The 26,522-nt window shown below is 38.2% G+C and overlaps 6 protein-coding genes across 12 annotated transcripts in view; 3 read left to right on the top strand and 3 right to left on the bottom strand.

Moving 5' to 3' along the window:
- The window catches only part of LOC111479042 (vacuolar protein sorting-associated protein 8 homolog), a 19,502-nt gene extending 9,866 nt beyond the window's left edge, over positions 1-9,636 (top strand). The window contains exons 8-19 of one of the 2 annotated variants that reach the window (XM_023123500.1): positions 70-171; positions 1,119-1,261; positions 2,542-2,597; positions 2,789-3,474; positions 4,008-4,198; positions 4,368-4,656; positions 5,670-5,957; positions 6,063-6,172; positions 7,784-8,117; positions 8,574-8,975; positions 9,055-9,298; positions 9,390-9,636. In XM_023123500.1, the coding sequence (XP_022979268.1) occupies positions 70-171; positions 1,119-1,261; positions 2,542-2,597; positions 2,789-3,474; positions 4,008-4,198; positions 4,368-4,656; positions 5,670-5,957; positions 6,063-6,172; positions 7,784-8,117; positions 8,574-8,975; positions 9,055-9,298; positions 9,390-9,415 (2,871 nt within the window). In that variant the 3' untranslated portion in view covers positions 9,416-9,636. Of the gene's footprint in view, positions 1-69; positions 172-1,118; positions 1,262-2,541; positions 2,598-2,788; positions 3,475-4,007; positions 4,199-4,367; positions 4,657-5,669; positions 5,966-6,062; positions 6,173-7,783; positions 8,118-8,573; positions 8,976-9,054; positions 9,299-9,389 lie in introns of those variants that run through there. The other variant, XM_023123501.1, reaches the window with a different exon arrangement.
- An 884-nt stretch (positions 9,637-10,520) lies between these two features.
- Positions 10,521-11,828, bottom strand: LOC111479609 (60S acidic ribosomal protein P1-like). Its single transcript, XM_023124359.1, has 4 exons — positions 11,721-11,828; positions 11,504-11,578; positions 10,925-11,140; positions 10,521-10,799 (listed from the first exon to the last, which is right to left on the bottom strand). Exons 2-4 carry the CDS (start codon positions 11,570-11,572, stop codon positions 10,746-10,748), a joined length of 339 nt encoding a protein of 112 aa, XP_022980127.1. The 5' UTR covers positions 11,573-11,578; positions 11,721-11,828; the 3' UTR covers positions 10,521-10,745.
- A 513-nt stretch (positions 11,829-12,341) lies between these two features.
- On the bottom strand, positions 12,342-15,184 carry LOC111479607 (zinc finger CCCH domain-containing protein 44-like). Of its 3 annotated transcripts, none has more exons than XM_023124357.1 (9): positions 15,014-15,184; positions 14,622-14,704; positions 14,256-14,434; positions 13,389-14,166; positions 13,195-13,298; positions 13,054-13,113; positions 12,894-12,944; positions 12,572-12,655; positions 12,342-12,457 (listed from the first exon to the last, which is right to left on the bottom strand). In XM_023124357.1, exons 1-9 carry the CDS (start codon positions 15,091-15,093, stop codon positions 12,440-12,442), a joined length of 1,437 nt encoding a protein of 478 aa, XP_022980125.1. In that variant the 5' UTR covers positions 15,094-15,184; the 3' UTR covers positions 12,342-12,439. The 3 variants fall into 3 exon arrangements, with proteins under 3 accessions (XP_022980125.1, XP_022980126.1, XP_022980124.1); XM_023124358.1 differs by having other exon boundaries at positions 12,365-12,476; positions 12,585-12,655; XM_023124356.1 differs by having other exon boundaries at positions 12,384-12,497.
- A 1,879-nt stretch (positions 15,185-17,063) lies between these two features.
- On the top strand, positions 17,064-22,473 carry LOC111479278 (two-component response regulator-like APRR3). Of its 4 annotated transcripts, XM_023123830.1 has the most exons (10): positions 17,064-17,125; positions 17,221-17,268; positions 17,404-17,688; positions 18,778-18,939; positions 19,027-19,157; positions 19,246-19,398; positions 19,845-20,016; positions 20,188-20,611; positions 21,096-21,864; positions 22,055-22,473. In XM_023123830.1, the coding sequence occupies exons 3-10, from the start codon at positions 17,415-17,417 to the stop codon at positions 22,163-22,165; spliced, it is 2,196 nt and encodes a 731-aa protein (XP_022979598.1). In that variant the 5' UTR covers positions 17,064-17,125; positions 17,221-17,268; positions 17,404-17,414; the 3' UTR covers positions 22,166-22,473. The 4 variants fall into 4 exon arrangements, with proteins under 4 accessions (XP_022979598.1, XP_022979599.1, XP_022979600.1 ...); XM_023123831.1 differs by lacking the exon at positions 17,064-17,125 and having other exon boundaries at positions 17,132-17,268; positions 19,249-19,398; XM_023123832.1 differs by lacking the exon at positions 17,064-17,125 and having other exon boundaries at positions 17,132-17,268; positions 19,902-20,016.
- LOC111479279 (putative expansin-B2) lies at positions 22,325-24,027 on the bottom strand. The gene is made up of 4 exons (XM_023123833.1): positions 23,810-24,027; positions 23,615-23,727; positions 23,334-23,527; positions 22,325-23,163 (listed from the first exon to the last, which is right to left on the bottom strand). The coding sequence occupies exons 1-4, from the start codon at positions 24,003-24,005 to the stop codon at positions 22,830-22,832; spliced, it is 837 nt and encodes a 278-aa protein (XP_022979601.1). The 5' UTR covers positions 24,006-24,027; the 3' UTR covers positions 22,325-22,829.
- A 793-nt stretch (positions 24,028-24,820) lies between these two features.
- LOC111480059 (protein transport protein Sec61 subunit beta-like) lies at positions 24,821-26,300 on the top strand. Its single transcript, XM_023125000.1, has 2 exons — positions 24,821-24,916; positions 25,884-26,300. The coding sequence occupies exon 2, from the start codon at positions 25,885-25,887 to the stop codon at positions 26,131-26,133; it is 249 nt and encodes an 82-aa protein (XP_022980768.1). The 5' UTR covers positions 24,821-24,916; position 25,884; the 3' UTR covers positions 26,134-26,300.
- Positions 26,301-26,522: the final 222 nt, after the last annotated feature.

Genomic DNA, 26,522 nt, shown 5'->3' with positions numbered 1-26,522 from the left:
TTTTTTTTTTTTTTTTTTTTTTTTTTTTTTTTTTTTTTTTTTTTTTTTTTTTTTTTGGCGTTCTTTCAGATTATGCAAGCTTTGGTAGAGCATTATAGCCAAAGAGGATGGTTGCAGCGTGTAGAACAGTGTGTTCTTCACATGGATATTTCTTCCTTAGATTTTAATCAGGTTTTTACCACTTGATCTTTTCAAACGTAATTTTGTATCCATCCAACTTTCTTTTTTTTTTTTTTATGTATTTTATCTAATTTTTACCACATACGCATCATCAAGTCACCAATTTGTGTTGTTACAAGAATGTGATATAATTAATGGTGTTATTACCCACACGAATGATAACCAAATACCAAAAAAGCACCCCCACCACACACACACGCACACACACACGAAATGGAAAGAAAGAAAAGAAAAAACTAGAAGCACTTTCCCAAGAAATGTTTTACTTGTCAGATTATCTTCATTTAACTAAGTGAGAAGCCCGACCATCTGTCAACTTTTTTTCAGTCATCCAAGAGAAAAGTAACAGACGCACAAAAGCCCGTGGCTAATGCATACAGCAATGAAAATCTAGGGTACCACCTAAATTAGATCTGAGTAGGTCATATTTCAGTCGCTAATGCCGATAATACCATTTACAAATTATCATAGGAAAGGTGGACTTGCCTCCTCTTCATGCCCTTATTATTTTCTTAATAAGAAACAATTTCATTATAAAATAATAAAAGAGAGGAGGAAATATTCCTCAAGCCAAAGGAAGAAAATGGGTTAACAGGAACAAGGTTTATAGTTTTCCTTCCTAGATCATGGATACACGGTCATGGTTATAGGAAGGACAGGGGTTGGCAAAAGATTTTCCTGTCTAACTCTGCCAAACAATTTGAACTTAAATCTTGTCAATATTGAATAGCTTGGACTCCTCCTGTTGGGCTGTTCTTTGGAATATCCTTGTATATCTTTCATGTTTTTCAATGAAAGTGTAGTTTTTCAATTTAATATTGGAAAGGTGGAAAAGTAGAGTTGCTAGAGCTATGGGATCTCCTTGCTAAAATCCACTGGTTCTTTGAATTTAATGTTTTAGAACTATAGTTATACCTTTTACCTCTTTTCTTCTATAGGTTGTTAGGTTATGCCGGGATCATGGATTGTATAGTGCATTGGTGTATCTTTTCAACAAAGGATTAGATGATTTCAGGACACCTTTAGAGGAGCTGTTGGCAGTGTTACAAACCAGTAAAAGCAAACGTGCTTCTGCCATTGGGTATGATATATCAGTTACATCTGTTTATTATTATCATTATTTATTTATTTATTTATTTATTTTGAGGAATAACCAAGCTTTTATTGAGGGAAAAAAATTAAATAATACAAGAACATACAAAAAAGAGAGTCCACAAGGATGGAGCCACCTAAAAGAAAGTCCTCTAATCAAACAAGATACAAATTAGTGAATAATTACAACAAAAAGCTTCTTAACTGAAGCCCACAAGGAAACATAGAACCCAGCGAAGGACCCAATTACATCCTCTTAATTAATTATTGTGTATGTGTTTATAACTTCTTTTATTAATGCTAAGTTCATGCTAAGTTCCTAACAATTTTTTCCATGATGAAAAAGAATTCCTGCAGTTACAAATCCTTGTCAAGTTCCTACTGAAATAGTATGTTCTCCCTTCTTTCCTCCTCTCTCCTTCCCTCATGATTGGTTGATTGTTGAGAGCTTCAATGGTGGCTATAAAATTTCTCCATCTCTTTTTATCTTCACCTTAGGGGAGAGTTAGTTTATTTGAACCCCCATTGGCTCCAAGCTTTGTGATTTCTGCACAGTGTCCCTTTAGGTTCGATATCTTCTCAACTCGTGCCACATATTCAGGGAGGTGAGGTTCTCTATGGATTTTATGGCTGAGGGGAGTTTCACATAGCTTGGAGAAGCATTCTTGGAGCCATTGGAGAGACTCTTAAAGAAGGTGACGGAGAAACTCGTCTTTGGTGGCTTCAATGATACGAAAATTAGGTCTAATATATGCTAGTCCTTGTCTATGGTGAAGGTCTTTCTCTCGATAGTAAAAAAAGCTTGGGTGGTGGATGGGGTTCCATGGGTATGTAGGTTCGCCTGCAGGTTCAAGGCAGAGGACAAACCAGAAGGTGGGTGGTGGGGACCTGGTGGTAGAGTGAGGGGACAGAGAGCCATTGTACATTTTAATTCAGAATTATGATTCAAGTGAAATGAATAAAATTTTGAGGGTAAGAGTAAGTATTGGTTGGAGCATTTTGATATTACTAAGCTCTAGGCTTCCTACTGTTGCTCTCTTTTTAATTTATTTGAGCCTTATTCTCCTGATGTATTAGTTCGGGAGCTTTTACTCACTTTTCTGTTCGTTTCTTGTTCAAGAAAAAATTTCATTTATGAAGGAGCTTGGGTGTTATACTTGGTGTATGTTTAATCGATGAAGATTTTGTTCAAATCTTTGTGTGTTGTTCCTTTTCTCCAAAAGATTAATTTATGCATATTGATTGAAGTACAATTTTTTTCTTTTACAGGTACAAGATACTAGTTTATCTGAAATATTGCTTTTCAGGACTTGCTTTTCCACCAGGTATTACTCAAGTTGTGGTTGGTTTAGCATTTCATGGACCCCAACACATCCCAAAAATTACCAATATTTCATGCAGTTTGTTTTCATATAATTAATGATTTGAAATCTGCTTTTGCTACATCCTTTCTTTTATTTGACCTGTACAAGTATCTTTGAACTGATGAGAAGCGTTAAGCTTTATCTTTTTTCAGGCCAAGGAACTCTTTCTCATTCACGCGTGCAATCTCTTAGAGATGAACTACTACAGTTTTTGTTGGAGAATTCTGATACTGTGGATACAAGATCAATTTCAAATAAATCATCTGAAGTTGGATATTTAAATCTGTATCATCTCTTAAAGTTAGATACTGGTGCTACTTTAGATGTTTTGAGATGTGCTTTTGTTGAAGGTGAAATCGTCAAAGCTGATTCTTCTCTAGATGGTTCAGTGGATGCAAGTATACAGGCACAAAAAGAAAAGAACTCAACTTCTGGAAGAAAGAACTTTCTAGTTCAAAATGTAGTCGATGCTCTTGTTCATATTCTTGATAAGGCTATCAGTCAAACATACAGGTCCCCAGGTGGCGATAATATCACATTGGTTGAAGATTGGCCTTCAAAGAAGAACTTATTTCATTTGTTCGATTTTGTTGCCAATTACGTTGTGTGTGGAAAGGCTACTGCCTCTAAGGACGTAGTTGGTCAGATTTTGGAACACTTGATATCCAATAGTGATATTCCAGAAATGGAAATTGATTTTGTGCATAGCGTTACTGCAAACAGTGTACATTCAAGAAAAAGGGAAAGGCAAGTACTTTCTCTCTTGGAGGTGATACCAGAGACCCATTGGAATCCGTCTTCTGTGTTAAGAATGTGTGAGAAAGCACAATTTTTCCAGGTACTTTTGCCATATTCATTTCTTTTACAGTCATAGGAAATAGGTTCCATTGAAGTGATGAGATATGCAAAAAGGGACCGAAGAACTTTACTTTTAATCTAGATTGGAGTCTTTCAATGTGATAGGATTCCCTATCAATTCACTACGTCCACAAGAAAATTCAACACAAAACTAGAGACCAATTCGGGAGGGTCTACTATCTCTCCATAAACATCCATAAACCACACAAAATACCAGGTAATCCACAGAAAAAACATATAAACAAAAACAATATAACTGACTAAAGGAGTTATAACTCCCTAATTTAAAATACCAAACAAAGAAAACAAACAGAAAAATTATAGTTTTAAACATTAGAAACAGTTACAATTCCCTTTTCGCACTTTCTTGAGTAGACCTTTTGGATTGGAGGTCTAACACTATGTTTTTAGTTTCAATATCCATTTACATTACTTGTTCTTTTTTATGTTTTCTGTTTGTGAAATATTATTGTTGTGTTTGGTCATACTCTGACATTTTTCATGTTCTTATAGGTTTGTGGCCTAATTCATAGCATCAGTCATCAGTATTCATCAGCTTTGGATGGCTACATGAAAGATGTAGACGAACCCATTCATGCTTTTGCCTTTATCAACAGAACATTAATGGAGCTCAACAATTCTGAACAAACTGAATTTCGGGGAGTGGTCATTTCTCGAATTCCAGAGCTTCTTAATTTAAACAGGTTACAGAGTTATTTTTTTATGAAGCTACCTTGTATCCTCATTTTACTTAGTAGGTTTATCTGGAAAGCTTTGATATGAAAAGTAAATTAGTCTTCTGTTTCCAAAAGTGTACTACTTCAGTCAGTCATATCTTTAAATTCTCTCTCAAACATATCTGATTCATTGCAGAGAGGGGACATTCTTCTTGGTCATTGATCATTTCAGCAATGATGTTTCAGACATCCTCTCCCAGCTTCATAATCATCCAAGAAGCCTATTTCTGTACTTAAAGACTCTCATTGAGGTTCACCAATCTGGAAACCTGAACTTTTCTTGCTTAAAGAAAGACGATAATTTTGGGGTCAACTATTCAACTAAAGGATTGGATGATTACCTGCAAAAGCTCTCTGATTTCCCTAAATTTCTGTCTAACAATCCTGTTGATGTGACTGATGATATAATTGAGCTTTATGTGGAGGTAAGCATTTTACGTATTTAACCTAGTTCTTTCCATTCAATTGATGGTTGTTAAGGGATGCTGTCTTATGTGATATATTAGGTATTATCTATTGTCATTTCATCAAACAATATTTTTCATTGTGTTGTGAAGTACAACAATATAGGAGGAAAAACCAAGGGAGCTTCCAAGAAAATCTCTGCAACTAGTATCAACCAAAAGGAGCTAGAATTACAAAATGAAGTAGAGAGCACACCAATGAGAGAAAAAATTGAATTTGACTTGCATCTAATTTAGAATTTCTCTTCCACTTAATTTCCCAAAGAGTTGCAACCACATCAATTTTCGTATGAAAATTTTCAGGTGCTCATCATAAATGGATAAACAATGTGTGAGATAGGAAAAAAAATCTCTGAATGTGGATGCCTAATCTAGATGTTGTCTGCAATATTTAACTTCTCTTTCTAAACCCTACAAGCTGATCTTGAAAGATTTGATTTGGGGAACTTTAGAAGTTAAAAGAGATAAGAGAGACAACTTTCAATGAAAAGTTCCTTGCCGGATCAGGTTGTCTATCTGATCCACCAGAGCAAGTCCTCTTGCTTGGTGGATTGGAATTTCCAGAAGTGGCCAAGAGGTTAATCCATTATTTAGTTTTACCTTAATCCTTTCTACATCTGAGGTTTCACCCTATCACATATTCATCCCTACAATCTTTGATTGAGGAATAGCTAAACTTACCATTGTAAACAGGTCTGAAGAACAATTCCGCTAAAAGATGCTGGCTTGTTATCCTGTCAAATTACCTTACAGAGTCTTGTTACCTTTACCCACTTTTAACTTAATGTCCTCCTTGATTAAGCTGCAGCTTTTGCCATAAAACTGCATACTAGTTTTTTTTTTTTTTTTCCCTACGCTTCAACAGCATAAAGCTTGGGAAAGGACTTGTTATTATATTGATTTTACTTTGGATTATATTGAATTTCTTGAAGAACTTAGAATTCTTGATCCTTGATCATTGTTGCAATTTGTAGCTACTTTGTCAGTATGAACGTGAATCAGTTCTCAAGTTTTTGGAGACTTTTGATAGCTATCATGTGGAGCATTGTTTGCGCCTCTGCCAACAGTATGAGGTTATTGATGCTGCAGCATTCTTGTTGGAGAGGGTTGGTGATGTTGGTAGTGCTCTTTTCTTAACACTTTCTAGCCTAGACAAAAAATTCCATGACCTAGAGGCTGCCGTGGGAGGCATTGTTACAAATGGTGCTTCAAGCGGTTCTAATGATTCACAACTTTTCAGCTCTGTTTTAAAATTGCAAGAGGTTTGTAGGTTGGACTTCTGAAATGTGCAAATAAAATTTCCTCGTGTTTTCATGTAGAAGCTTTGCTGCTGGCAACTCATGTTTTCTCTGATCATTCTTGTGCAGGTGAATGATATATATGTTTTGTTGCATGCTTGTATTGGACTGTGCCAGCGAAATACTCCTCGTTTGAACTCTGAGGAGTCTGAGACACTTTGGTTCAAATTACTCGACTCGTGAGTTCTTTGCCTTCTGGCTTGCTTTTCTTTTGTATAATAAACATGTTTTAATAAAAGATAAGGAAGATTTTTCTAATGAAGGATAAGAAACACTTCATTGATAAGATGAAATTCTAAAATGATGGAGAAAAACTCAATTCAAAGGAACTTGTGAAAAATATTTATGTTGGACTATAGGAGAAGACAGGCTATAGTGTCGGAAGTAGAAAACTTACCCCGCATAAGAGCTAAAACAGATCATGGATCAAAGAAGCTGTCAGAGCCTATCCTTGAAGACATGAGAGCTATTCCAAGTAGGACATAAGATAGCTCTAATAATGTTGAGCCCTAGAGTTTTCTTCTATTGAAAGGATGACGAGCAACCAAATACTGTCAACTGTGGCTAGCATGACATGCAAATCCTCTGGTAGATTAGCCAGCAAAAGCTGGGAAAATGAGCCAAAAAAAGTCACAGCATAGTTTGAAGTGATGAATAAGGGCATTTAGATACACTAGGCAAATAGGGAATAAGTTTGGGTGGATGCACATTATTTATGTGGAAAAGGATGTGGAAAAGAGTAGAAGGAAGAGAGTAAGCATAGTGTGCAGTAAGGTAGAAGTACCCGGACATTGTATATGGAGCCTTGAGTTGGAGTAGGTGTTAGATGGGCTGTTGGGGGAATTCAGTTTATTTTTTGCATTTGTGTTGTTCTGGTATAGGAGAGGTGGGAGCTTTCGAAAGCTTCTTTAACTTATATTTCTCTTTTATATTTAATAGAGAAGTTCTATCAATCTGCTTTGGAGTTTGTCATGGGTGTTAATGAACCAGTGACGAAGCTCCTAAATGAAGGAATTTACTTTCTTCGGGTGTTCTCCTTTCGAATTTACTTTATATTTAATAGAGAAGTTCTATCAATCTGCTTTGGAGTTTGTCATGGGTGTTAATGAACCAGTGACGAAGCTCCTAAATGAAGGAATTTACTTTCTTCGGGTGTTCTCCTTTCCAAAGGAATTTACTTTATATTTAATAGAGAAGTTCTATCAATCTGCTTTGGAGATTGTCATGGGTGTTAATGAACCAGTGACGAAGCTCCTAAATGAGGGAATTTACTTTCTTCGGGTGTTCTCCTTTCCAAATGTATAAAATAGCACAATGTTTTGATCCACAGGAAGTGAGGTCCAAAGACAGATTTTGGTGAGAAAGCACTATTTTTTCAAGTTTCACGTGTAAATATCGTCATGCAGTGAGATTTGAGAGATTTGGAAGGAGGGTAGCTAGCATGCTGATAAATCCTAAATACTTCTCTTATTGCTAACGAACTTATTGGTGAATGAAAAAGGAAAGAGAAGAAAGGGGCGTTTAACATCTTTTCGACTTTTTGTCCTATGCTTTTGGGTACATATGTATGTATGTACCTATGCGCATATGCATAAACATATCTCATGTATTTCCACCTTAAATCTTAATTGGAAAAAATATAGGCTCAGTGTCTTACTTCGATAAATTTATCCTGCAATTGGTAGTTCCTGAGCGTAACTTTAGTGTTATAGTATGCGTTGTACCTTGTATTCATAATTTAAATTTGGTTCTCAGTTTGTGATGGACTTTTTTTTTCTTTGGATTGGCAGGTTTTGTGAGCCTTTAATTGAATCATTTAATTATAGAACTGCTTCTTTTGGAGAAAATCAAGTTCAATTCTTGAACGAGTCATCAGGTTCACAAAAGGATAAAGAAGCACATATAGTTACATGGAGAATTTTGAAGTCCAATCAAACTGCTCATATATTAAGGAGTTTGTTCTCTCGATTTATCAGAGAGATAGTTGAGGGGATGATAGGATATGTTCATCTTCCAACTATCATGTCCAGACTTCTCTCTGACAACGGAAGTCAAGAATTTGGCGATTTTAAACTTACCATACTTGGGATGCTTGGGACTTTTGGCTTTGAAAGAAGAATTCTGGTATGTTTTCATTCCCTCAGTATAACTTTATTAAGAAATGTCTGGGGTGCTTGATATCTGGCTTATTCTTTTTCGACAAATAAATATCATTGAATTTTATGATTGAATTTCCATTATTAAGTTCTTTTTTAACCAAGTTTTAAGTATTTAAGTTCGAATACTTAAAATGGTATATGTTATATTATAAGGAACTTGATATGAAAAATGTCTCCCTTCAAACTCGTTGTAGCCAAGTAGTTATTATAGGCTTTAAGGCTTGGCTACTCGTATGGATGTTATGGAACACAAGAATGTACAAGATTAATTCAAGGTAAATGCCTAGGAGACATGCACAATTCTCTGAGGCCTGAGTTTTAGTGTTTGATCCTCTAGAATATGTGATCCCCCAGGCAGACCTCCAAGATGTGTCTGATACGCCTGTAAAATGTAAATTGAAGCCTTTTCAAACTTGTTTAGGATACTGCCAAAGCTTTAATTGAGGATGACACGTTCTATACCATGAGTTTATTGAAGAAAGGGGCATCTCACGGATATGCTCCCCGGGGTGCTGTCTGTTGCATATGTAATCGCCTTCTTGTCAAGAGCTCATCAAGTTACAGAGTTCGAGTTTTTAACTGTGGTCATGCAACTCATCTTCAGTGCGAAGTTCTTGATAATGAGGCTTCAGGTGGAGACTTCTCATGCCAGGTTTGTGTGCATAGCAATCACTCTCAACGGTCTAGAGGCAAAGCACTGACTGAATACAGTCTAGTGAATAAATTTTCATCAAGAACTCAATCGTCGTCAGGAGCTTCTGTTTCATATCCACAAGAAACAGATTTATTGGAGCTTCCATACACTCTTCAGCAAATACCACGGGTATTGTTTTTGTCTTACTAGTGCAACGACCAATAGGTTTTGTTGCAACTGAAATACCTGAATCTGTGTATTGTTGCAGTTTGAGATTCTGGCTAACTTACAGAAAAATCAGAGAGTAATAGACATAGAAAATATGCCTCAATTGAGGCTTGCACCACCAGCCGTCTACCATGACAAGGTCACAAAAGGATTTCATCTTTTAGTAGGAGATAGCAGCGGTGGAGTAGAAAAAGTAGAAAAACTAAACAAGAGCAGGCAACTGAAGGAGGTAAAAGTAAAGAAACCGTCCTCCCTTCGATTCCCTTTAAAAGCAAATCTATTTGGTGAGTTATGTTTCTGATCCTCCTAATATGTTTTGTCTTTCTGATCCGTCAATTTCTGACATGAAACGAAATACATATATAATTCATGTAGGGAAAGAGAAGACGAGCAAATCTTGACAGAGTATGAAGCGACTCCTTAATTTTAAACCCACGTGATAAAAGGTGCTTTTGGTTAGTCTCAGTTATGTACTGTCAAATTTCTCGAGGGGAGGATGACATTTTGTATCTGTAAATACAATTACGGAGGTTGTTAGTTTGTAGCCGATTTGTTAGGGTAAATTATATGAGCTATTGATTGAATTTTTCCTGCAATCCCATACAGAGATTTCTCCACGGTAGAACGCAGTTGTTAATTACCCAACCAAGTGCTTTGTTGTTCATAAAAATACGAAGCTGTTAACGAAATTGCCTAAACCAATTTCAGAGGGGAGTGTTTTAGAATATGAAACTGATGTTCCTTTCAATTTTGTCTCTATAATTCATATCAACATGAACAGGTTGTGGATTCAAAGAAGTCCCAGAAAACAAAATAGAGACTGTAAAATTGGTCAAGTGGTAACCGTGGAATTCTTGTTTAGTTTTTGAGTACAGAAGTTCTTGGTTAGTTAGAGAGACATCACAGTTAATAACATGAATCATTGGGAGATTTTGAAATGCGATGAACCTCTTTAAATTAGCAAATACTCCATCCCTGAGTAGACCACCCTTGACCACACGAGGTCTGACGGTCATCTCGTCAAAGGCTACTCCGTAATTTCAAATACTTCCCCTTCGAAGCAGCCTTGTATTAAGGGAGATGATCGCATCCTTCCGAACTAAAAATTGCAGTAGACAAACTTGACAATTGGAGCCTTGATTAAAATCATAGGTTTGTGGATAAAAAGCTAAAAGAATATACGTCGAGCAAACCTAGTTTCCATGTTAATAATTTGAACATGGTACAAATTATATTAAAAAAAACGATAATTATAATTCCATGATACTATCTCTATCACCCACTATCATATTTGTTAAATTAAAAAAAATAACAATTCTCAAGTTAGGGCACAAATTGTATTGGACTTATGATTAATAAAAAAATAATGATAATAAAGGAAAAAAGAGAGAAAATAAAATGTCATTCTCAGCTCTAATAATCTTAAGTCACACATCATCGTTGAAGAACTTTAGCAACAAAAGCTATTGGGCTCCAATTGTCAAGAAGAAAGACAAACTACACAAATGGAGAAAAAACATATTATACCTAGCGTGTACCGGCGGGAGAACATAATGGTATATAAAAAAATTAAACCTCAACCAAAAAGTTGAAATTCGATCACATTCAAATTAAAACTTGGGCCAAATTTGTCAAGGACGTCCAAAATTACATATCTATAAAATAAAGAGAACCCTCTCGCATTTAAAAGATAATCAACCGAGCACAAAATATGCGATGCAATATCTTGACCTAATCAAACAAACTGAATCCCATATCATCGTCACTCTCTTCCTTTGGTTCTTCCTGCAAGTAACAAAAATAATCCAACCTCATGTCACGATAATACACACATTATACCCCAAAAACAAGCTTTCATGACAGGAAGTACAAGAATATATCTTTCTTAGGAGCGAAATGGCTATGCTTACCTTTTTCTCTTCCGGTGGAGGAGCAGCGGCGGCAGCAGCGCCACCAGCAGCTCCGCCAGCTGGAGCAGCAGCGACTGCAGCGCCTCCACCAGCACCAACATTGAGAATCAGATCTTCAATGTTACGCTTCTCAGCCAGCTTAGCAAAAAGGTTGAACCAGTAAGACTCCACATTGTCAACCTTAGCTGCGTTAACAAGCGTAGCAAGTTTTTCTGCCTGTTGAAACGATGTAGCAAACAAAAGCTATCACATATATTTATAAGAGGAGGCGATGATCACAATTTGGAACAAATTTCATAAACAGACCAGAAAAGGAATAACGGCAGAAGAATAAGAGATAGTAAACATTGTTTCTATAAAATATTGATGAAAAAAAACCGAATAACAGTTAATAATTTTTCTATAATGATGGAAATCGCGCAACATGTTAATAATCCTAATATCCTCCCAATCAATTAGAACAACACATGGAAATCTCCCATTAATTACTTCGAAACCGGTATACGAAAACACGAAAGTAATTGCTAAGAGATAAATGAAATATTGAAGTGGGGAAGGCAGGAGTAAAGAGAAGCATACTGTAATAGGGATGCCATCATCGCAGAGGATGAGAGAAGCGTAGGAGCAAGCAATTTCTCCGATCGACATTTTTCACTGCAGGATCAGAAGCGAGCGAAGTTAGGGAAGAAGGAACGCAGAAAAACAACACAGATGAGGAAGCATTAGGAATCGAATGCAATGAAGAAAAACAAATGAATAACAGCAGTTGGAAAGCGAGGGGGGAGAGATTTGAGACCAGAAGAAACAGGCAATGGCGGAGGCTGTGAACGATCTGTTTTTTCGCTGCGCAAATACGGAAGCGTCCTAGGGTTTGAGGAAGTCTTCAAGGTTGGGATTTTATGGATGCTTGGGATGTGGGCTTGCATTCATTCTGGGCCCATAATGAATACACGGCCCAATACGAGGGAGCGACGTGGTTCCAGCCAACAACAACAACAACGTAGAGAACGAACTTGCTAAACGCCTTTCTTATTTCTTTTTATTTTTCTTTTTCTTTTTCTTTTATAGAGAAAATGTGATAATCGGAACCTGTACCCAAGTGCGGAAACGGCGTCGTATCTGGCAGATAGTTTGAAGGAAGGGATCCGCCATGGACAACCCTCCTTACACTTTGTATCATATTAAATTTGATAAGTCGATAATCTTGTTCTTCCTCCTCGATTCAAATTCGAGATACGTTAGTAAAGCTATCTATAGAAAGAAAAGGTGGGAGTGGTCCAACTTTAAAATTACATATAATATAATCGCAAAACTAAAGGGATTCAATTTCCTACTAAATTTATAGTTGCTGCTATAATAATGCCAGAAAAGTAATCTGGGTTCACTATAACGAAGGAGGATTAAATTTGAGTGATGGGTCATCGGCTTTGGCTTCGGCTTCGGCAGTGTCAACGATGGCAATGGGGAGCTGTTTGAGTAGTAGTGGTGGTTGTTGTTGTCGTCCTGCTTCTTTCTTCAGCGTTTGCCTTTGATCTATAAGTTGGTATAGCGTTTAAAGCACCAACCAAACATGCTAGTTAAGGATATTCATGGCGATGAGCTTGGAATAGCTTCAAAAATAATGGAAAACAAAACAAAAAACCCCACCTCAAAAGGATATTCGCTTCTACGCCCCTTTTCATTTGCGCGATCGATCAGGTTTTGCAACTTCACTAGCTCTCTCTTCATCCACTACCAACCATAAAAAGAAAAGCTTCAAGGACAAGGAAATGCCAATAAACAATGATTCATTATTTTGGAAGAAAAAAAACGGCCTAGTTGTTGAGGATTGTTGGGAGGGAGTCCCACGTTAGCTTATTTAGGGCATTGATCTTGGGTTTATAAGAGTAAGGAATACATGTACAATGACCCAGGGAAGTCCAAAGCAAAGTCATGAGAGTTTATACTCAAAGTGGACAAAAATACGTACGTCCTTCCTGATGTCCTGATGAAGAATCCGAGCCTTCTTTTCTATCTCTTCCTGCCATCGGAAAAAGAAAGAGAATCAAAAGCCAACTTATTCTTGCTGTTCACGGTTAGATTAGATGTATGAAATGGAGGAATTATTTATCTTATTCATATCAACTTACAACGGTAGGTCTCTGGAACAGACCCTTGGCCATCTTTTCCCTAAGATCCTGGCAATCTTCCTGGAAATCATCAAAACAAACCCTTATGTTCAAAACAAGTTCAGCAATCTTATTCCTGGCAATGTCAACTCCTTTTCTTACCTCAGTTATGTCTGAATCAGAGAGCATGGAAATTTGAATGTCCGGCAACGTCCAAACATTCAGCCCAATACTACTCCCATCAGTGCTTGACATTTTCTTTACAGCTGAGGCCACAAGTCAATAAGTTAATGAATCAGCAAAAGCTAACAACTCTAATTTGTTTTTACATTACCAACAGGAACATCTGCTTTAACCTGTAACTTGCAAGAGCTGTTGAGAAATCTTCCCTTTAGAACGAATTTCCCTCGATTCCGTTTCCATGACCTTAACAAAACTTCCCACCACCTTGTCCTCGAAGCTTTCAGGCTGTTCTAGAAGATCCTCCACTAAGCTCTTCCTCAAGTAGACGAGTTTCATGTTATGGGCAACTATTGATGCAAAGTAAGCTTTATCGTTCGGAGATTTTTCCTGAGAGCAGCTCAATGTTTTCTGGTGCTTAGCATCCCCATTTTGTGGATCCGATTCTAAACATCTCTTCTTCTCATTGTTGGTTCTCTGGGTGTCATTACCATGAGAAAAATGCGGTCCCAAAAGAGCATTAATCTGGTTCAAGGGTATGGTGTTCTTCTTGAAAATGAGATGCAGGTTTCTGTCGCAGATGATTTTCATCTTCTTTATGGGATGAATAAGGTCCCTCTCCTGAACGTACTTCAAGATGATGGAACTGACATCACATTGAGATAGCTGCGTGGTTATATCTACGCCAATGGAAGTGAGAAATTCAATGAGAGGTTTAGATCCCCAGCTGGTGATCAATTTGAATGTATTGGACTTGGTATCTCTATCTTGTAGGGTCTTGACGACCCGCGTTGGGGTGGTGCCCCTCATGTGCCTTCTTCCCTTCGACGAGTAGGGTTCTTCCACAGCCACAAGATCGCCTCTTCTTAAACCTTCTTCTTTTTTCACAATTTCCCAATACTCTTTGAACAGGCACTCATGTGTATCTCTATCTTCGAAATCCACAGATTTGTACTAATCAAAGGAACGATTCAAACAAGCAAAACATTAATTGAACCACTCACTCTCTTGGGATCAATAAAGCAAGCAATTAATCGATATACCTCAGAAACTGAAAGTTGTTCTGCAAGACGAACGAGGGTCCAGCAATCTGTGCAGAGACCCTTGTTGGCTCGCAAGTGTACAAACTTCACAGATTTTATACAGTTTTTGCAAAAAGATGTTGGACAGCAGAAGCAGTGGACCTCCGAGGCTCCCTTGCAGGAAGAACAAGAATGGCATTCTGAAAAAACGTGGCACGAGAGAATCAGAGGTCGTATCAATATCAATATTAGAATCTGGTCCAAAGGCCTGCAAAAAAGTAATTTAAAACTCTACTTCCGCCGCTGCACTCAACAATAATCATTTGTGTTTGTCTTTGTGAAAGACAATCAAAGATATATGGAAATCGGAATCATCGGCGTATTTACCACAGGTCCAGTCGTCTTCTATTTGAGAGGTAGTTTCGCGATCGTATCCCACGCATTCAAGATGGTACACCTTTGAGCAGTTCCTGAAAAGCAATGCATAGCTCAAGAATCCGAAATGCACGCAACATTGTTTCAGAAGTAGCCCATCGACGCCAAAAATCCCCGCAGAAAAAAAAACCGCACCACATTGTTCGTGAAGACGATCATGGTTCCAGAAAAACAAAATGATTCCAAGTTTGGCAGAGAAAAGCGAGGGTTTAAAACGAAGAGGGGAGGAGTTTAAACATGAAAAATCATGCGGAATGCACAAGAAAGTTGATAGGTATGATCATGCAGAGGATATGAAGGAAGACGATATAGGTAGGGAATGGGGAGGAAAAGAGTGTACGGACCGATTGTCGCAAAGAAGCAAATCTCCACCGTCCTTGCAGACGAAGCACCAGTCCTCTGCCTTGCCTTCTCTCTCCTCCATCACATGCCTTGTGAAGTTCTTCTGGACTAGAAACTAAGAACAACGTTGCTCTTCCAGGAATCGTACACTACCATGATCCCCTCAAATCTTCGACTAGGAAGGGATATTGAGTTCAATACACTGCGCTTCTTTTGCGCCCAATAATAAATATTTTCCTTTCTTTTTTTTTTTTTTTATCTTATTATAAAACGTGGAGATATTTAAATATTTTCATGTGTATTATACCACATAACTGTCACCCTAACATACCAAATATATTCCCAAATTATTTACCCCCACATCACATCAATTTCTTATGATTCAACACCTAACAACAACCGTGTACATTTCAACACTATTTTTTTCTTTTCTTTTCTTTTTCTTTTAATGAAAACAAATAAATTACCCAATTGGGTAACATCTGCCTCCTCTCCTCTCCTCCTTCGGCCAAGTCTCTTCTCCAACAGCCTCCTCAATTGATATATTCTTGAGGTGGTCATACGAAGCAATAATTTGCATGAATCTTGAGGAGACAACACAAAGGAACGTCTTGACGATAAAGATCTCTTCCACCTTGTCGTCCAATAAACGAATGCAGGTGACAATCGTAGTTAACTTCATAGCAAGAACTCACTCTTCAAGGTCTGCACCTTTGCTTCTTTGACTTATTCCACATCCATATGCATTATTTGTAGCGTAAGAAAAACGTCCTCTGATACTACTGGGTAGATGGCAGCAAAATGTTAGATGAAAGTTCCACATTAACTAATTTAGAAAATGATCGTAGGTTTATAATCAATGAATAGTATCTCCATTAATTTGTTGTCTCTTGAGGAAACCCAAAGCAAAGTCATCAGAGTTTATGATCAAAGTGGACAATATCATACTATTGTGGAGATCTCTCATTCTTAATATGTTTTCGCTCTTTGTCGTTGTCACATCTCCTCTAGCAACTCTCATGGTGATACATTTGTTTCAACATTCTTACTTTGATGCCAAATGTTGGTTCTGGCCCTGGATCAAAATACACTTAAACAAATAATCGATTATTTTTATTAAAAAAAAAAAAACAAACAAACAAACAGCCATGCAGCTGCTGCCATGGAATGAGAACGTGGTGTAGCAGATGTGGGGGAGTCTAAACGCAAGAATGGTGGGGGTGAAAGGGTGAGTTGGGTGGTGATTATGAAAAGATGAAGGGGTTAAATAGAGGTTAAACTGGTGTGGGGCATGTATCTGGTGCATAATGGGTACACCTAATACCCAAACTGCTACCCAGCTGTAGAGAGTGGTCGCAACGGAATTCGAAGGAAGTACTCGAACTCAAGATAAAAGTAAAAGTAGTTAATATGGGAACTATCTGTATAAAGTTGTAGAAAAAAACAAATGAAATATGAAGTCCCATTCCACGGACAAAATGGGAATTAACAAATAGATTTGGAATTTTTACACCAAACCCGAGGAAGAAGATGACAAGTGTGTGGTCGCGCACGAAACAGCGAGTAGCTGAGGCATCTGGCAAGAGAAACAGGGTATTGGGGTGCGTGAGGGTGCTTGTGACCTCGCATCGGGCTGTATATATCATATCTACTCTACTAATCCCAAATTCCTAAATAATTCTAGCGAGTGTTGTGGGTCTTGTTTCTTTTCCAATTTCTGATAATTTCAAAGTAAAGCGATGGTAAGAAGTAAACAGAACGGGGCTAAAAGCATAGTTTCTGCTGCGCCACAAAGCAAAAGAGGTCCACGTGTCTACCTCCCAACCACAACTCTCTCAGAATCATGGGTGGGGCACAAGTCCTACGTGGCACTTGGCGCTTAAAAAATATCTTAGCCTCGAGTACCCAGATATAGGGACACGTGTTAGTTTAGTGGACCCCGGGCGTAGGACGACCACCACCACTCCATCCATGGCAGAAAATCACAAACAGTGGCTCCCAAGGGGCCACGTCATATTGAGCAGCCATGATCCATTGGCGGCCCACCTTTAGATCGAGTGACAGAGGTAAATGAACAGAAAGTGTTGGCAGATATTTGTTGGGTTTTCGCGGTGGTGAGTGAAAGCTTATTGCAGACTAGGATTCTCGAAGGTGGTTCTGCGGTCGGTGTTTTTGAATTTCACTCTCTCTCCGTCTTTCCTTTCTACAGAAATCAAGGCCAGCCAGGAGTATTTTGGATATTTGGGTAAATGATTCGGTATACTTCTCCTCTTCTCTTCTCTTCTCTTCTCTTCTCTTCTCTTCTCTCATACGCTGCGTCTGTGTTCTGCTTTTCTTCATCCAAATTAGGGTTCCAATTTCATTTCTCTGTATTCCTTTGTATCATTGGCAGGGTGTTTGAGAATGGATAAAGTCGAGTTGAGCGGTGTGTACGACGACGCCATGGATATGGACTTGGACTTGGACCTGGACTTGGTCTTGGATGAAGATGATCGGACAAAGAGGAAGAAAATCAAGAATCAGACAGTGGACATAGAGATGAAACATATTCACCACGCCGACGAAGATGGATCACACAAGCTTTTCCCGAAACAGGCGCTTAGTGTTCTGCTTGTTGAAGCTGATGATTCTACTCGCCGGATCATCGCCGCGCTTCTTCGTAAATGCAGTTACAGAGGTCTTATTCTCTTTGCCCTGCTTTGCCAACCCTTTTATTCCTTATAATTTGCTGCCTTTGGACGTTATTATGTCTATAACTTCTGCTGAGTACTTTTCTTTTCTTTTTTGTTTTGCCTTCAATTCTATCAAAACGACGTTTCCTTCATCTAGAGTGCTTCTTCTCTTCGTTCGGAGATTACAGTCTTCGAAATTTAATGCTGTTCTGTTCGGGAAATGAACGTCCGTAGAATATTGATGTATTAAAGAGAAGCGAACATCGTATAAGAAAGTTACTAAGATTGAAGTCTTGGCATATGAAGTCAATTACTGGTGTAGCAATACCTTCCTTACAATGAAAACATTACTTGACAACCAACTTTGTTTTATCTTTCAAAACACTTACCCTACCACGTACACTTTCAAATCACTCTGCTTCTAAAGCCGGTGCATGTTAGTTACGGTACTGAAGTATCAGATAAATGGCTTGTAGGCGTCTAGATTTCAGAAAAACTGGGCCAGATTGGTAAAAGGCCGCTTTTACCCATTAAGTTAAACCATAAAACTGCAGGCCTTATTTTTGGTGTCATGGAAATTTGTTTCCCCGAACGTATCATTTGCATGCAATTTAATCAGTGCATGGCGAGAGACTTTTAATTTGAAGTCCTCCATCTATGTTTATTGAAACCCTCTTGTCTTGAGTCCTCTCTTTTTCGTTGCAATCTATGTACTTCTACACTTCGTGATCAAAATATCCTCGAATGTGTTCTTATTTTGGTGAATGCTCTGCAGGGATTCTTTGCCTTCGTTTCTTTTCTTTTGAATAAATATTTCTTGCGTCAAACGGATTCTTCTAGCCATAGTTTAAGTGTAAACTCCATGTGCTTTTTACATGGTGCTGGAAAAATATATGATTTTCTCCTCTTATGTTTTTTTCCGGACGGGGTGGGATGGGTGTATGGGGAGATCTATTATTTCTCACCGGCTCTCCACGATAACCGCTTCTCCTTTCTTGTGTATTTTGTGCTCTCTCTTTCTCTGGAATGATTATTTTGCTCTTTAAAAAGACAATTCCAATCTAGGCCTCTACATCTACTTTTTATTTGAGCAGTCTATGCTGTTCCTGATGGACTGAAGGCATGGGAATGTTTGAAGGGAAGACCGCATAATATTGATCTCGTACTTACTGAAGTGGATTTGCCATCAATATCTGGTTATGCACTACTAACGTTAGTCATGGAGCACGACATTTGCAAAAATATTCCTGTTATAAGTATGTTCCTTTCACTGAGTACTATCATCTGAATGGTTGGTGAAGCTCAAAATGTCGATGTTTTTTTTTTTTTCTCAATCATTGCAGTGATGTCATCTTGCGACGCAGTTAGCATGGTCTTGAAGTGTATGTTAAAAGGTGCGGCTGATTTTCTTATTAAGCCAATTAGAAAAAATGAGCTCAAGAACCTTTGGCAGCATGTTTGGAGAAGGCACACGGTATGTTTATCCTTTAGCTTTCCTCTCCTTTTCCTGCTTCACTTCTCCCTGCAATTAATTCTGGTTTTCTCTTTTCTTTTGGATTTAGAAGATTAGTGGGAAATTTCCCTCCTATTTAACTGTTGGACAGCGTGAAGTTGTGGCCACTTCTGATAATGATGAAGGTAGCAATTATTCAAGTTACTGTGTGGCTTCTAGAAAGAAAATTAAGGAATGCAGTGAGAAGGGAAGTGATGCCCAGGTATGTATATTTTTGTTTCTTTTTTGTAAATTCAGAATTTGGTATCATATTACGAGAATAGAAGATATAAATCTGTAAGTCGGTATTGCAGATTATATGATGTGCTAGATGTTTCAGTTTGAGAAAACTGTAAAGTTGTTTCTAATTCACAAAGATCGAAGATACTGACAACCTTGTAAAAAGTTTCTGACCGTTAAGGTTCACTTGTTATGCTTGAATTAAGGGAAGACTAAACATTTTATCAATTATCTAGCACCATAATTGCATCGTCTCCTCCTATTTTCCCTTCTTCTTGAGAATACGTTGCTCCATTGTAAATTGCATAAGAAACAGGAAAGTGAACATAGGTATTGAGTAGCATAGGAGAATCTTCATCAATGGTATTCCCTAGGTTGGCTTCATGAAGTTTCTTGTGGAGACTACATGGTTTGCCACCCCTTGTGCAGAGCTCTTGTACAACACCTTACTTGGAAGCTGAGAATAGATGCATGCCAAATATGCAGGGTCTGTCACCACTGAAGGATGGGACTGCTCCAAAGCTAAATATGAGTTGTAAGAAACGTGGATTTGGTGCTTATATGGACAAAGAATTTGATATACTTAAAACCAACATCAGAGGTACACTCTTGTTGCGAACTTCAATACTCATTCCTTTTTTTCCCTCCTTCCTTCGTTTTTTCCCCTGAAAGATCTCTGATATCGGTAGCAAAGGAAGAACATTGTCTTCAGTTGTCTCTCGTGATTTTTTGGGAAGTGCTGCTCTACTTTTTTTTCTTTAATTTTTGGCAGATAAGTCGGATAATGTGGCCAAAAGTGAAGCTTGCAATTCAGTTCCTTCAAGAATGAAAGAAGATTGTGTTATTGCAGAAATAAGAAGCCAGAATAAAGTTTTGAGGCCTGACTTTTACAAGGTCGTCGATGATGGTGCTTCTGAGATGTTTAGTTACAACAATAAGGACACTGAACCTTCCAGGAGTATCAACGACTTGATAGGAAATTTTGACAATAATCGGAAGCACATCAATAGCATCTGCAAGTTTGATGAACATCAAAAGTGCTGGTTATCTAGCTCCAACGATGCCAGCGCAATCAAATTAGAATTTTCTCCTCAGTTGGAGCTTTCTTTAAGAAGTATTTCCCCGGCCAAACCAGAAGGCCAGTGGAGCGAAAATGGGCATGTGCTGAACCACTCCAATGCTTCAGCCTTTTCATCGTGAGTGTTTGATTTTATTCTAGGTGATGGTTGAAATTGCTAATCGTGACATTGCCTATTGAGGAAACTATTATACACCGACTGTAGAGTGCATTGACATGATATAAAGATAGACTTATGGATGCTAATTAATGATATTGAGTAGGAGATTTGGGTTGCGTGCCTATGTGCTTAACTAAAATAAGGGCTCTGCAGGGGTACAATCCACCTTGACAGTTTCATTGGAGGAGCATATTATAACTTTCTTTTTTCAGTCTTTGATGCCAATGAGATTTGGGTTAACAGTCAAATGTCAGTAATGTTTAAGGTCAAATGCTATTCTGTTTGTTTCTATCTAATCCTGAATCCATGATCTTTTCAGGGTGTTTGGTAACAGTCAGAGAGAATTGATGTTATTGTTTTTCGTTATGCCCTTGATATATGAAAATTTACTGTATCTTGCTCTTTTGAATTCTTGACCAACCAGAGCATTCTATTTTAACAGGTACAATAGCTGTAAGATGATGAAACCCCCTTCTGTGACACAACCCAATGCCCCTACTGAATCAGACACAAGTGCTGGTCAATCTCCTAGACCATTGCCAAGTCTACTGTCAGGAATTTCGGGTTGTACATACCAAGACCATGGAGTTCCAGTAAGAAACAGTCGGAAGAATATGACCCCAAAGGTTGCTGGCGGGTTTGACCAGGCTGAACATCAAATTCTGCAACCACAACTTGATCTTTTTCCAGATCCAGATTTGATATCTGATAAGGCTCCCGCTGGTCGTGTTCTCCATTCCATGTTCTACACGCCATCAGTCTTGCCTCGAGTTCCTAATACCAGATCAACATGTGAACAAGAGGTGTCTCCCATTTCTGTTGATACCTCATTCCATAACTGTCGTGATATTTCCAACCCGAGAAAAGTTGGTCATCAATATGTAGAAAACACAGATAATACTATTGAACGAGTGGCAGAGGAGTTGAAACATGACTCTCCTAGTGCTGCTACACATAGTGCCAGTAGTAGCTTATGCAATGAAACGGATCATATAAATAGCAACACGAATGGGAGCATTTGCAACCAAACAGAAGGCAACACCTCGTCAAGTGTAGTGGATGACAAGACTGCAGCCTCTGAAAATATGAATGCATCCAATGTCTTTACCTATGAAGGAAGTAAAGGACTGGATTCTTCTCGTTCCAGGCATAGGGAAGCCGCTCTGGAGAAGTTCAGGTTGAAACGGAAAGGTCGTTGTTATGAGAAAAAGGTGAGCAAATTTAGTGCATATTTGGATTTCAATGCTAACTAATGGATCTAAAAGACATATTAAGACTCCAACTTATGAGAATCCGTGCTTCTTGACGTAGCCCATTGAGATTTTAATTACACAACTGAAGATGCGTATGACACTTTCGAATTCTAGGATATTGATTTTACTTTCACTTTTATTTATAAAGGTCAGATATCAAAGCCGGAAAAGATTGGCAGAGCAGCGACCGCGAGTTAAAGGACAATTTGTACGTCAACGGCCTAGTGACCGACCAGCCTCGGACCCTGGATGTCGATGAAAGTTGCATACTCCCTAATATGGTTTTCCTCTTTTCATTCTAACTTAGCCTTCTAGCCGTGTAGTTAGTTAGTCATTCGAATTCTCCAACGTTTTGAAGCCTTCTGGGGTGCATGCGTGAAAGGGTGCGTTCTTGGCATTTCAAAAGTTTTTTTTTTTCTAACAGGCATTTGTTCAGGGTGGTTTGTAATTTAGAAAGGTCTTCTTTGTAATAGCAATGGGTTCTGTAAATATTTATATATATACGTGTGTGTTGGAATGCGGATCGGGCAATGAATGTTGTCAATAGTTAAGACCTTTATTTATTTATTTATTTTTGTACCAATAATAATAATAAATAAATCAAGCAAGCAAACGAGAAACGGAAAATTACTAGCCGAAAGAGGTAAGAGGATGGGCCATATGTGTGTTGTAAAAGCTTTTCAAACCTTTGGGGGATGTGTAGATTCAAATTTTTTGTTTTAGACGTGAGTGAAACTAAAGTATATCATAGGAAGGATATTTATTTGTATATAGCTCATGCAATGTCACAAAACCAGAAAGTCTTTACTCTACTAAATAAGTTGACTTCCGGCTGATTGCATATTTTCCTTCTCTTACGCAACATCTCATACTCATACTGCTTACTATTACTATGATTGCTACTATTGCATTAGTTTTCTCAATTATGTATCGAAGTTGACCACTGATCTATAAGTCTGTCCGGGCTGCCACCCGACCGGAATTACTTTGTTAGCCACCACGGTCTTGCCGGAGCCGAGGGCAGTGAGCCTGAGGGAGAAGGGAGGTTGAAGCGCAGAAGCAGAGTCCAGCTTCCAAACTGCACCCCATGACTGCTGCATTGGAATCCATGAGTACGAGTTGAGCGCCGGTTTCAGCTCCACTAAACCTAGCTCTCCATCTCCATCTTCGTATTCGATCAGAACTGCGAAGTAGTTTGGGTTCGACCCTGAGTCCACGATGAAGTTGATCGAGGTTCCCGGGTAATTGCATTCCACCCTACAATCAAACATCAAATATTATAATATTGACCCTCGTATAATAATATGTGATGTCATTTACTTATTGATTAACCCAACCGAAGAGAGTGTTAAATTTTGATATAATTGAAATTCTAATAACTTCTCCATTTTTTAGAGTAAAAAGTGTTGTGTTTGAATATGAATAACCTCTTATGTTGAATGTGCAAAACGCCGAGACTGCGGAGTTCATCGGCCCGCCCAGGAGCAGCCATAGCACCAAAAGCAGTGCCACTGAGGTCGAAGTGGACAGAGTCGGAAGCACAGGAGCCGCCCGGACAACTATCAGTTATAACCACCGTCACCGGACTCCCTGAACATGCACCTTCTCCGGAGCACTTCACCTGATAGATAATCCATTCATTTGGTATACAATAATGGGGCATTTCATTCATATCATTAAATTATATGTAATTAAAAGCCACATTTACCTGATAACAAGCTCCACAGGCTTTGCCGGATTTGTACAAAGAAGGGCCACCTGCGGCGATTAACGACGAAAATGGTGGTTCCTCGACCGCTTTTTCATACCCACAGGAACCTCCTAAAAAAACGTAATATAAATTTGAGTATAATTCAATTGATTAAGATATTTAGTGTAAGTTGAAATGTGTGGATAGTTGTACCATCGCTCCCGGCACCATTGGGGGTACCGTACCAGGTAGCAATGGCCGGGGACCAATCGAGATCATAGGACTGGTACATGGAGACATTGAAGGATTTGAGAGGGAAGCAAAAGCAAGGGGTAAGTGAAAGAGAAAGAAGGGCGGGAAAGAGAAGAGAACAATAATAATAATAATAATAATGGTGGAAACGGGGCATTGTTTGTAGTTTCTTAGGGAGAAGATGGTAGGTGCGGGTGGAGTATAGCGGAATGAGAGGGTTGGCGTATTTATAGAAGCCGGAGACTGAGGAAGGGAGCTGCCGTATGGCATCCCTATTTTGTTAGGGAACAATCAACCCGCCACATTTTAATTTTTTAACTATCCATTTATCAATTCCATGCACCCGAGACGTCATCGTGATTATGAGCGTACTTCTTTATGGATGATGGTTACAACTTTTTTTTTTTTTTTAATTAATTATTCAATACAAATTTTATATAATTTTTCAATTTTTATTCTAATGATACAAAATTACGGAACAGCATTAGTAACCATGTTTGCAAATTTAAATTTGACACAATCATTTTAAGGAATTTATTTAGTAGAAAATATGTAAATTAAAAAGGAAAAAAAAAAAAGAAAAAAAAAGCGGTTAACTGTCTGATTCCCGATGTCCCATCTTGCGGCCCAAAATAGTGCACCATTTCGCATCCTTATCCTACAATTTCCAATTTTCTTCACGTAATATTTGCCGTAATTTCGGTTTTCCCTTCCCCACAAAATAACATATTTCACCTTATAATTTATTTCAATGACTGCAGACCGAACCGAACCAATCCAAACCGTTGGCTTGGTTCGGTTCGGTTCGGTTACATGAAAGAATTTAGGCTGCTATGTTCTTAATCCCAGAAGAATATGGAATATGACACGTGGTTGGAAGGTATTGGTTGGAATACGTCAATTATAAAATATGCCTCTAAATCTATAAAAATTAGCTTCTCCGTCCGTCCCGCCTCTTCGATTAAACAGATCCTTCAGAGGCTGCCGATCTCAACTCTTCAATTCGACTCAGGCAAGTTTCGCCCTCCTTCTCTCTTTTTCTACCAACACTTCGACCTTCTTGAAATTTTAAGATCTGCCTCGTCCACTTTTACAACCAGATCTCGCTCCCGATTCAGTTTTCTTTTTTCTTATAGAATTTGGTAATTTAGGGTTTGGTCTTGTCTTTATGTTGTTGTTCTTCTTTCTCTGTACCAACTGCGATTTCCTTCCTGCCTATTGCGTCTCAGATTTTGGATGATCGCCAGATCTTGCTTGATATTAATTTCTAACATACAAATTCATCTGACCAAGTTCACTGGAAATTCGGTTCTTTGCGCCTGGAGATAATGTTTTCTTTTTTACTTTTGCTCTTCGATAAGATAATGTTGTGAAATTATGGTTCATGTTATGCAAATTTAGGACTTGAAATCGTTTGTTCCCATGTGAATACAACTTATGCGTTGGTATAGGTTGCAATGCCAGATTCTGAACTTCTGCGGAAGGACATTTGCATATTTCTGGTTTAAGGCGTTGCAAGTCCAGGATTTAATAGATTTTTATCTTTAAGGCAAGAATTGGTTAAATTAAGCTTCTGATTTCTTGCATAATTTGATACATAGTAGGCACGATCTATAACTTTTGTTGAGATTATTGAATTGAGTTAGTGGCAAGTCGATCAATATCTAATCTCAACTCATGGTGTATAATCTACTAATTTGTTTCGTTACATATTGCCTCGTTTGGAGGTTTCAAAATTTATTGTTTTGTGTGATACAAAATCCATATTCATGTCAGTGAAAAAGTTGTACGGATTTTGGGAGTTTTGGATTGTGATGCCATCAATTATGTTGTATATGGCATGCTTCTGGCTAGGATTTTTTCCTCTTGAAAGAAGGTTGTTTGATTGATTGTTTTGTTAGGTAATGAGATCGATATCTTGTGATTTGATTCAGAAATGTTCAACAAAGAATGCCTAAAGTGTTCTTCATCGCTGTCAATTGGTCAATAATCAACTTGAAAGTCCCAACCTTTTTTTTTCTCTTTGTCAATACAGAATGGCACTAGGTGGAGCAGCTCCCCAGAGAGGAAGTGCGGCAGCTACTGCCAGCATGCGCAGGAGAAGGACAACAAGTTCCGGTACATCTGGAGGGGCAGCTGGAACAATGCTGCAGTTTTACACGGATGATGCTCCTGGGCTCAAGATATCCCCCAACGTTGTTCTCGTGATGAGCATTGGTTTCATAGCGTTTGTTGCCATTCTCCATGTTATGGGTAAGCTGTACTTTGTACGAAGAGAAGCCTAGTGAGTTTTAGCCCTGATAAAGTGGGATTTGTATTTGAAGGTCAATGTGAGAAGTTTAATTTTGATCTGAACTATTGTCTGTCATTACAGTAAAACTAATTTCGGTTTTATTACTAGTTAGAATGAAAGAGTTAGTTCCGTTCCGGCCTAAATCAGTTTCTCGGTACTATCACGTGGTTGCGAATTACACGTGGCCAATAAGCTGCAGCTTTTAGTATTATATTAAGCACACTAATCCTATTGCAAGTTTTTGCAACACTGGCTCTTTAAAAGACACTCGGTTAATTCAGTTATAGAATCAGATTTTGTGGATGGTATGCCTGAAGCAATGGCTTCGTATAGTTCTTTCCATTTTATATGTAGAAGTATCTTGGAAACAGCAATTGCAAA

Source organism: Cucurbita maxima, unplaced genomic scaffold, assembly GCF_002738345.1.
Source record: "Cucurbita maxima cultivar Rimu unplaced genomic scaffold, Cmax_1.0 Cma_Scf00005, whole genome shotgun sequence".
In the NCBI taxonomy this organism is placed as follows: domain Eukaryota; kingdom Viridiplantae; phylum Streptophyta; class Magnoliopsida; order Cucurbitales; family Cucurbitaceae; genus Cucurbita; species Cucurbita maxima.
Note: the sequence above shows the minus strand (reverse complement) of the source record. Positions and strands in the feature narration are given on the sequence as shown.

Bases quoted from the DNA above. Each gene is read 5' to 3' on its own strand.
- LOC111479607 (XM_023124356.1), bottom strand. From the start codon at position 15,093: ATGGAGGAGAGAGAAGGCAAGGCAGAGGACTGGTGCTTCGTCTGCAAG. The intron at 13,114-13,194 runs GTAAGAAAAGGA...GATGATTTCCAG, and splicing joins CTGATTCAGACATAACTGAG to GAAGATTGCCAGGATCTTAG. The intron at 12,498-12,571 runs GTGGGGTTTTTT...ATCCTTAACTAG, and splicing joins GAAGCGAATATCCTTTTGAG to CATGTTTGGTTGGTGCTTTA.
- LOC111480059 (XM_023125000.1), top strand. From the start codon at position 25,885: ATGGCACTAGGTGGAGCAGCTCCCCAGAGAGGAAGTGCGGCAGCTACT.
- LOC111479609 (XM_023124359.1), bottom strand. From the start codon at position 11,572: ATGTCGATCGGAGAAATTGCTTGCTCCTACGCTTCTCTCATCCTCTGC. The intron at 11,141-11,503 runs GTATGCTTCTCT...TCGTTTCAACAG, and splicing joins ATGATGGCATCCCTATTACA to GCAGAAAAACTTGCTACGCT. The intron at 10,800-10,924 runs GTAAGCATAGCC...TGTTACTTGCAG, and splicing joins CTCCACCGGAAGAGAAAAAG to GAAGAACCAAAGGAAGAGAG.
- LOC111479278 (XM_023123830.1), top strand. From the start codon at position 17,415: ATGGATAAAGTCGAGTTGAGCGGTGTGTACGACGACGCCATGGATATG. The intron at 19,399-19,844 runs GTATGTATATTT...CCCCTTGTGCAG, and splicing joins AGAAGGGAAGTGATGCCCAG to AGCTCTTGTACAACACCTTA. The intron at 21,865-22,054 runs GTGAGCAAATTT...TTATTTATAAAG, and splicing joins GTCGTTGTTATGAGAAAAAG to GTCAGATATCAAAGCCGGAA.
- LOC111479279 (XM_023123833.1), bottom strand. From the start codon at position 24,005: ATGCCCCGTTTCCACCATTATTATTATTATTATTATTGTTCTCTTCTC. The intron at 23,528-23,614 runs GTAAATGTGGCT...ATTATCTATCAG, and splicing joins CCTGTGGAGCTTGTTATCAG to GTGAAGTGCTCCGGAGAAGG. The intron at 23,164-23,333 runs GTTATTCATATT...GTTTGATTGTAG, and splicing joins TTGCACATTCAACATAAGAG to GGTGGAATGCAATTACCCGG.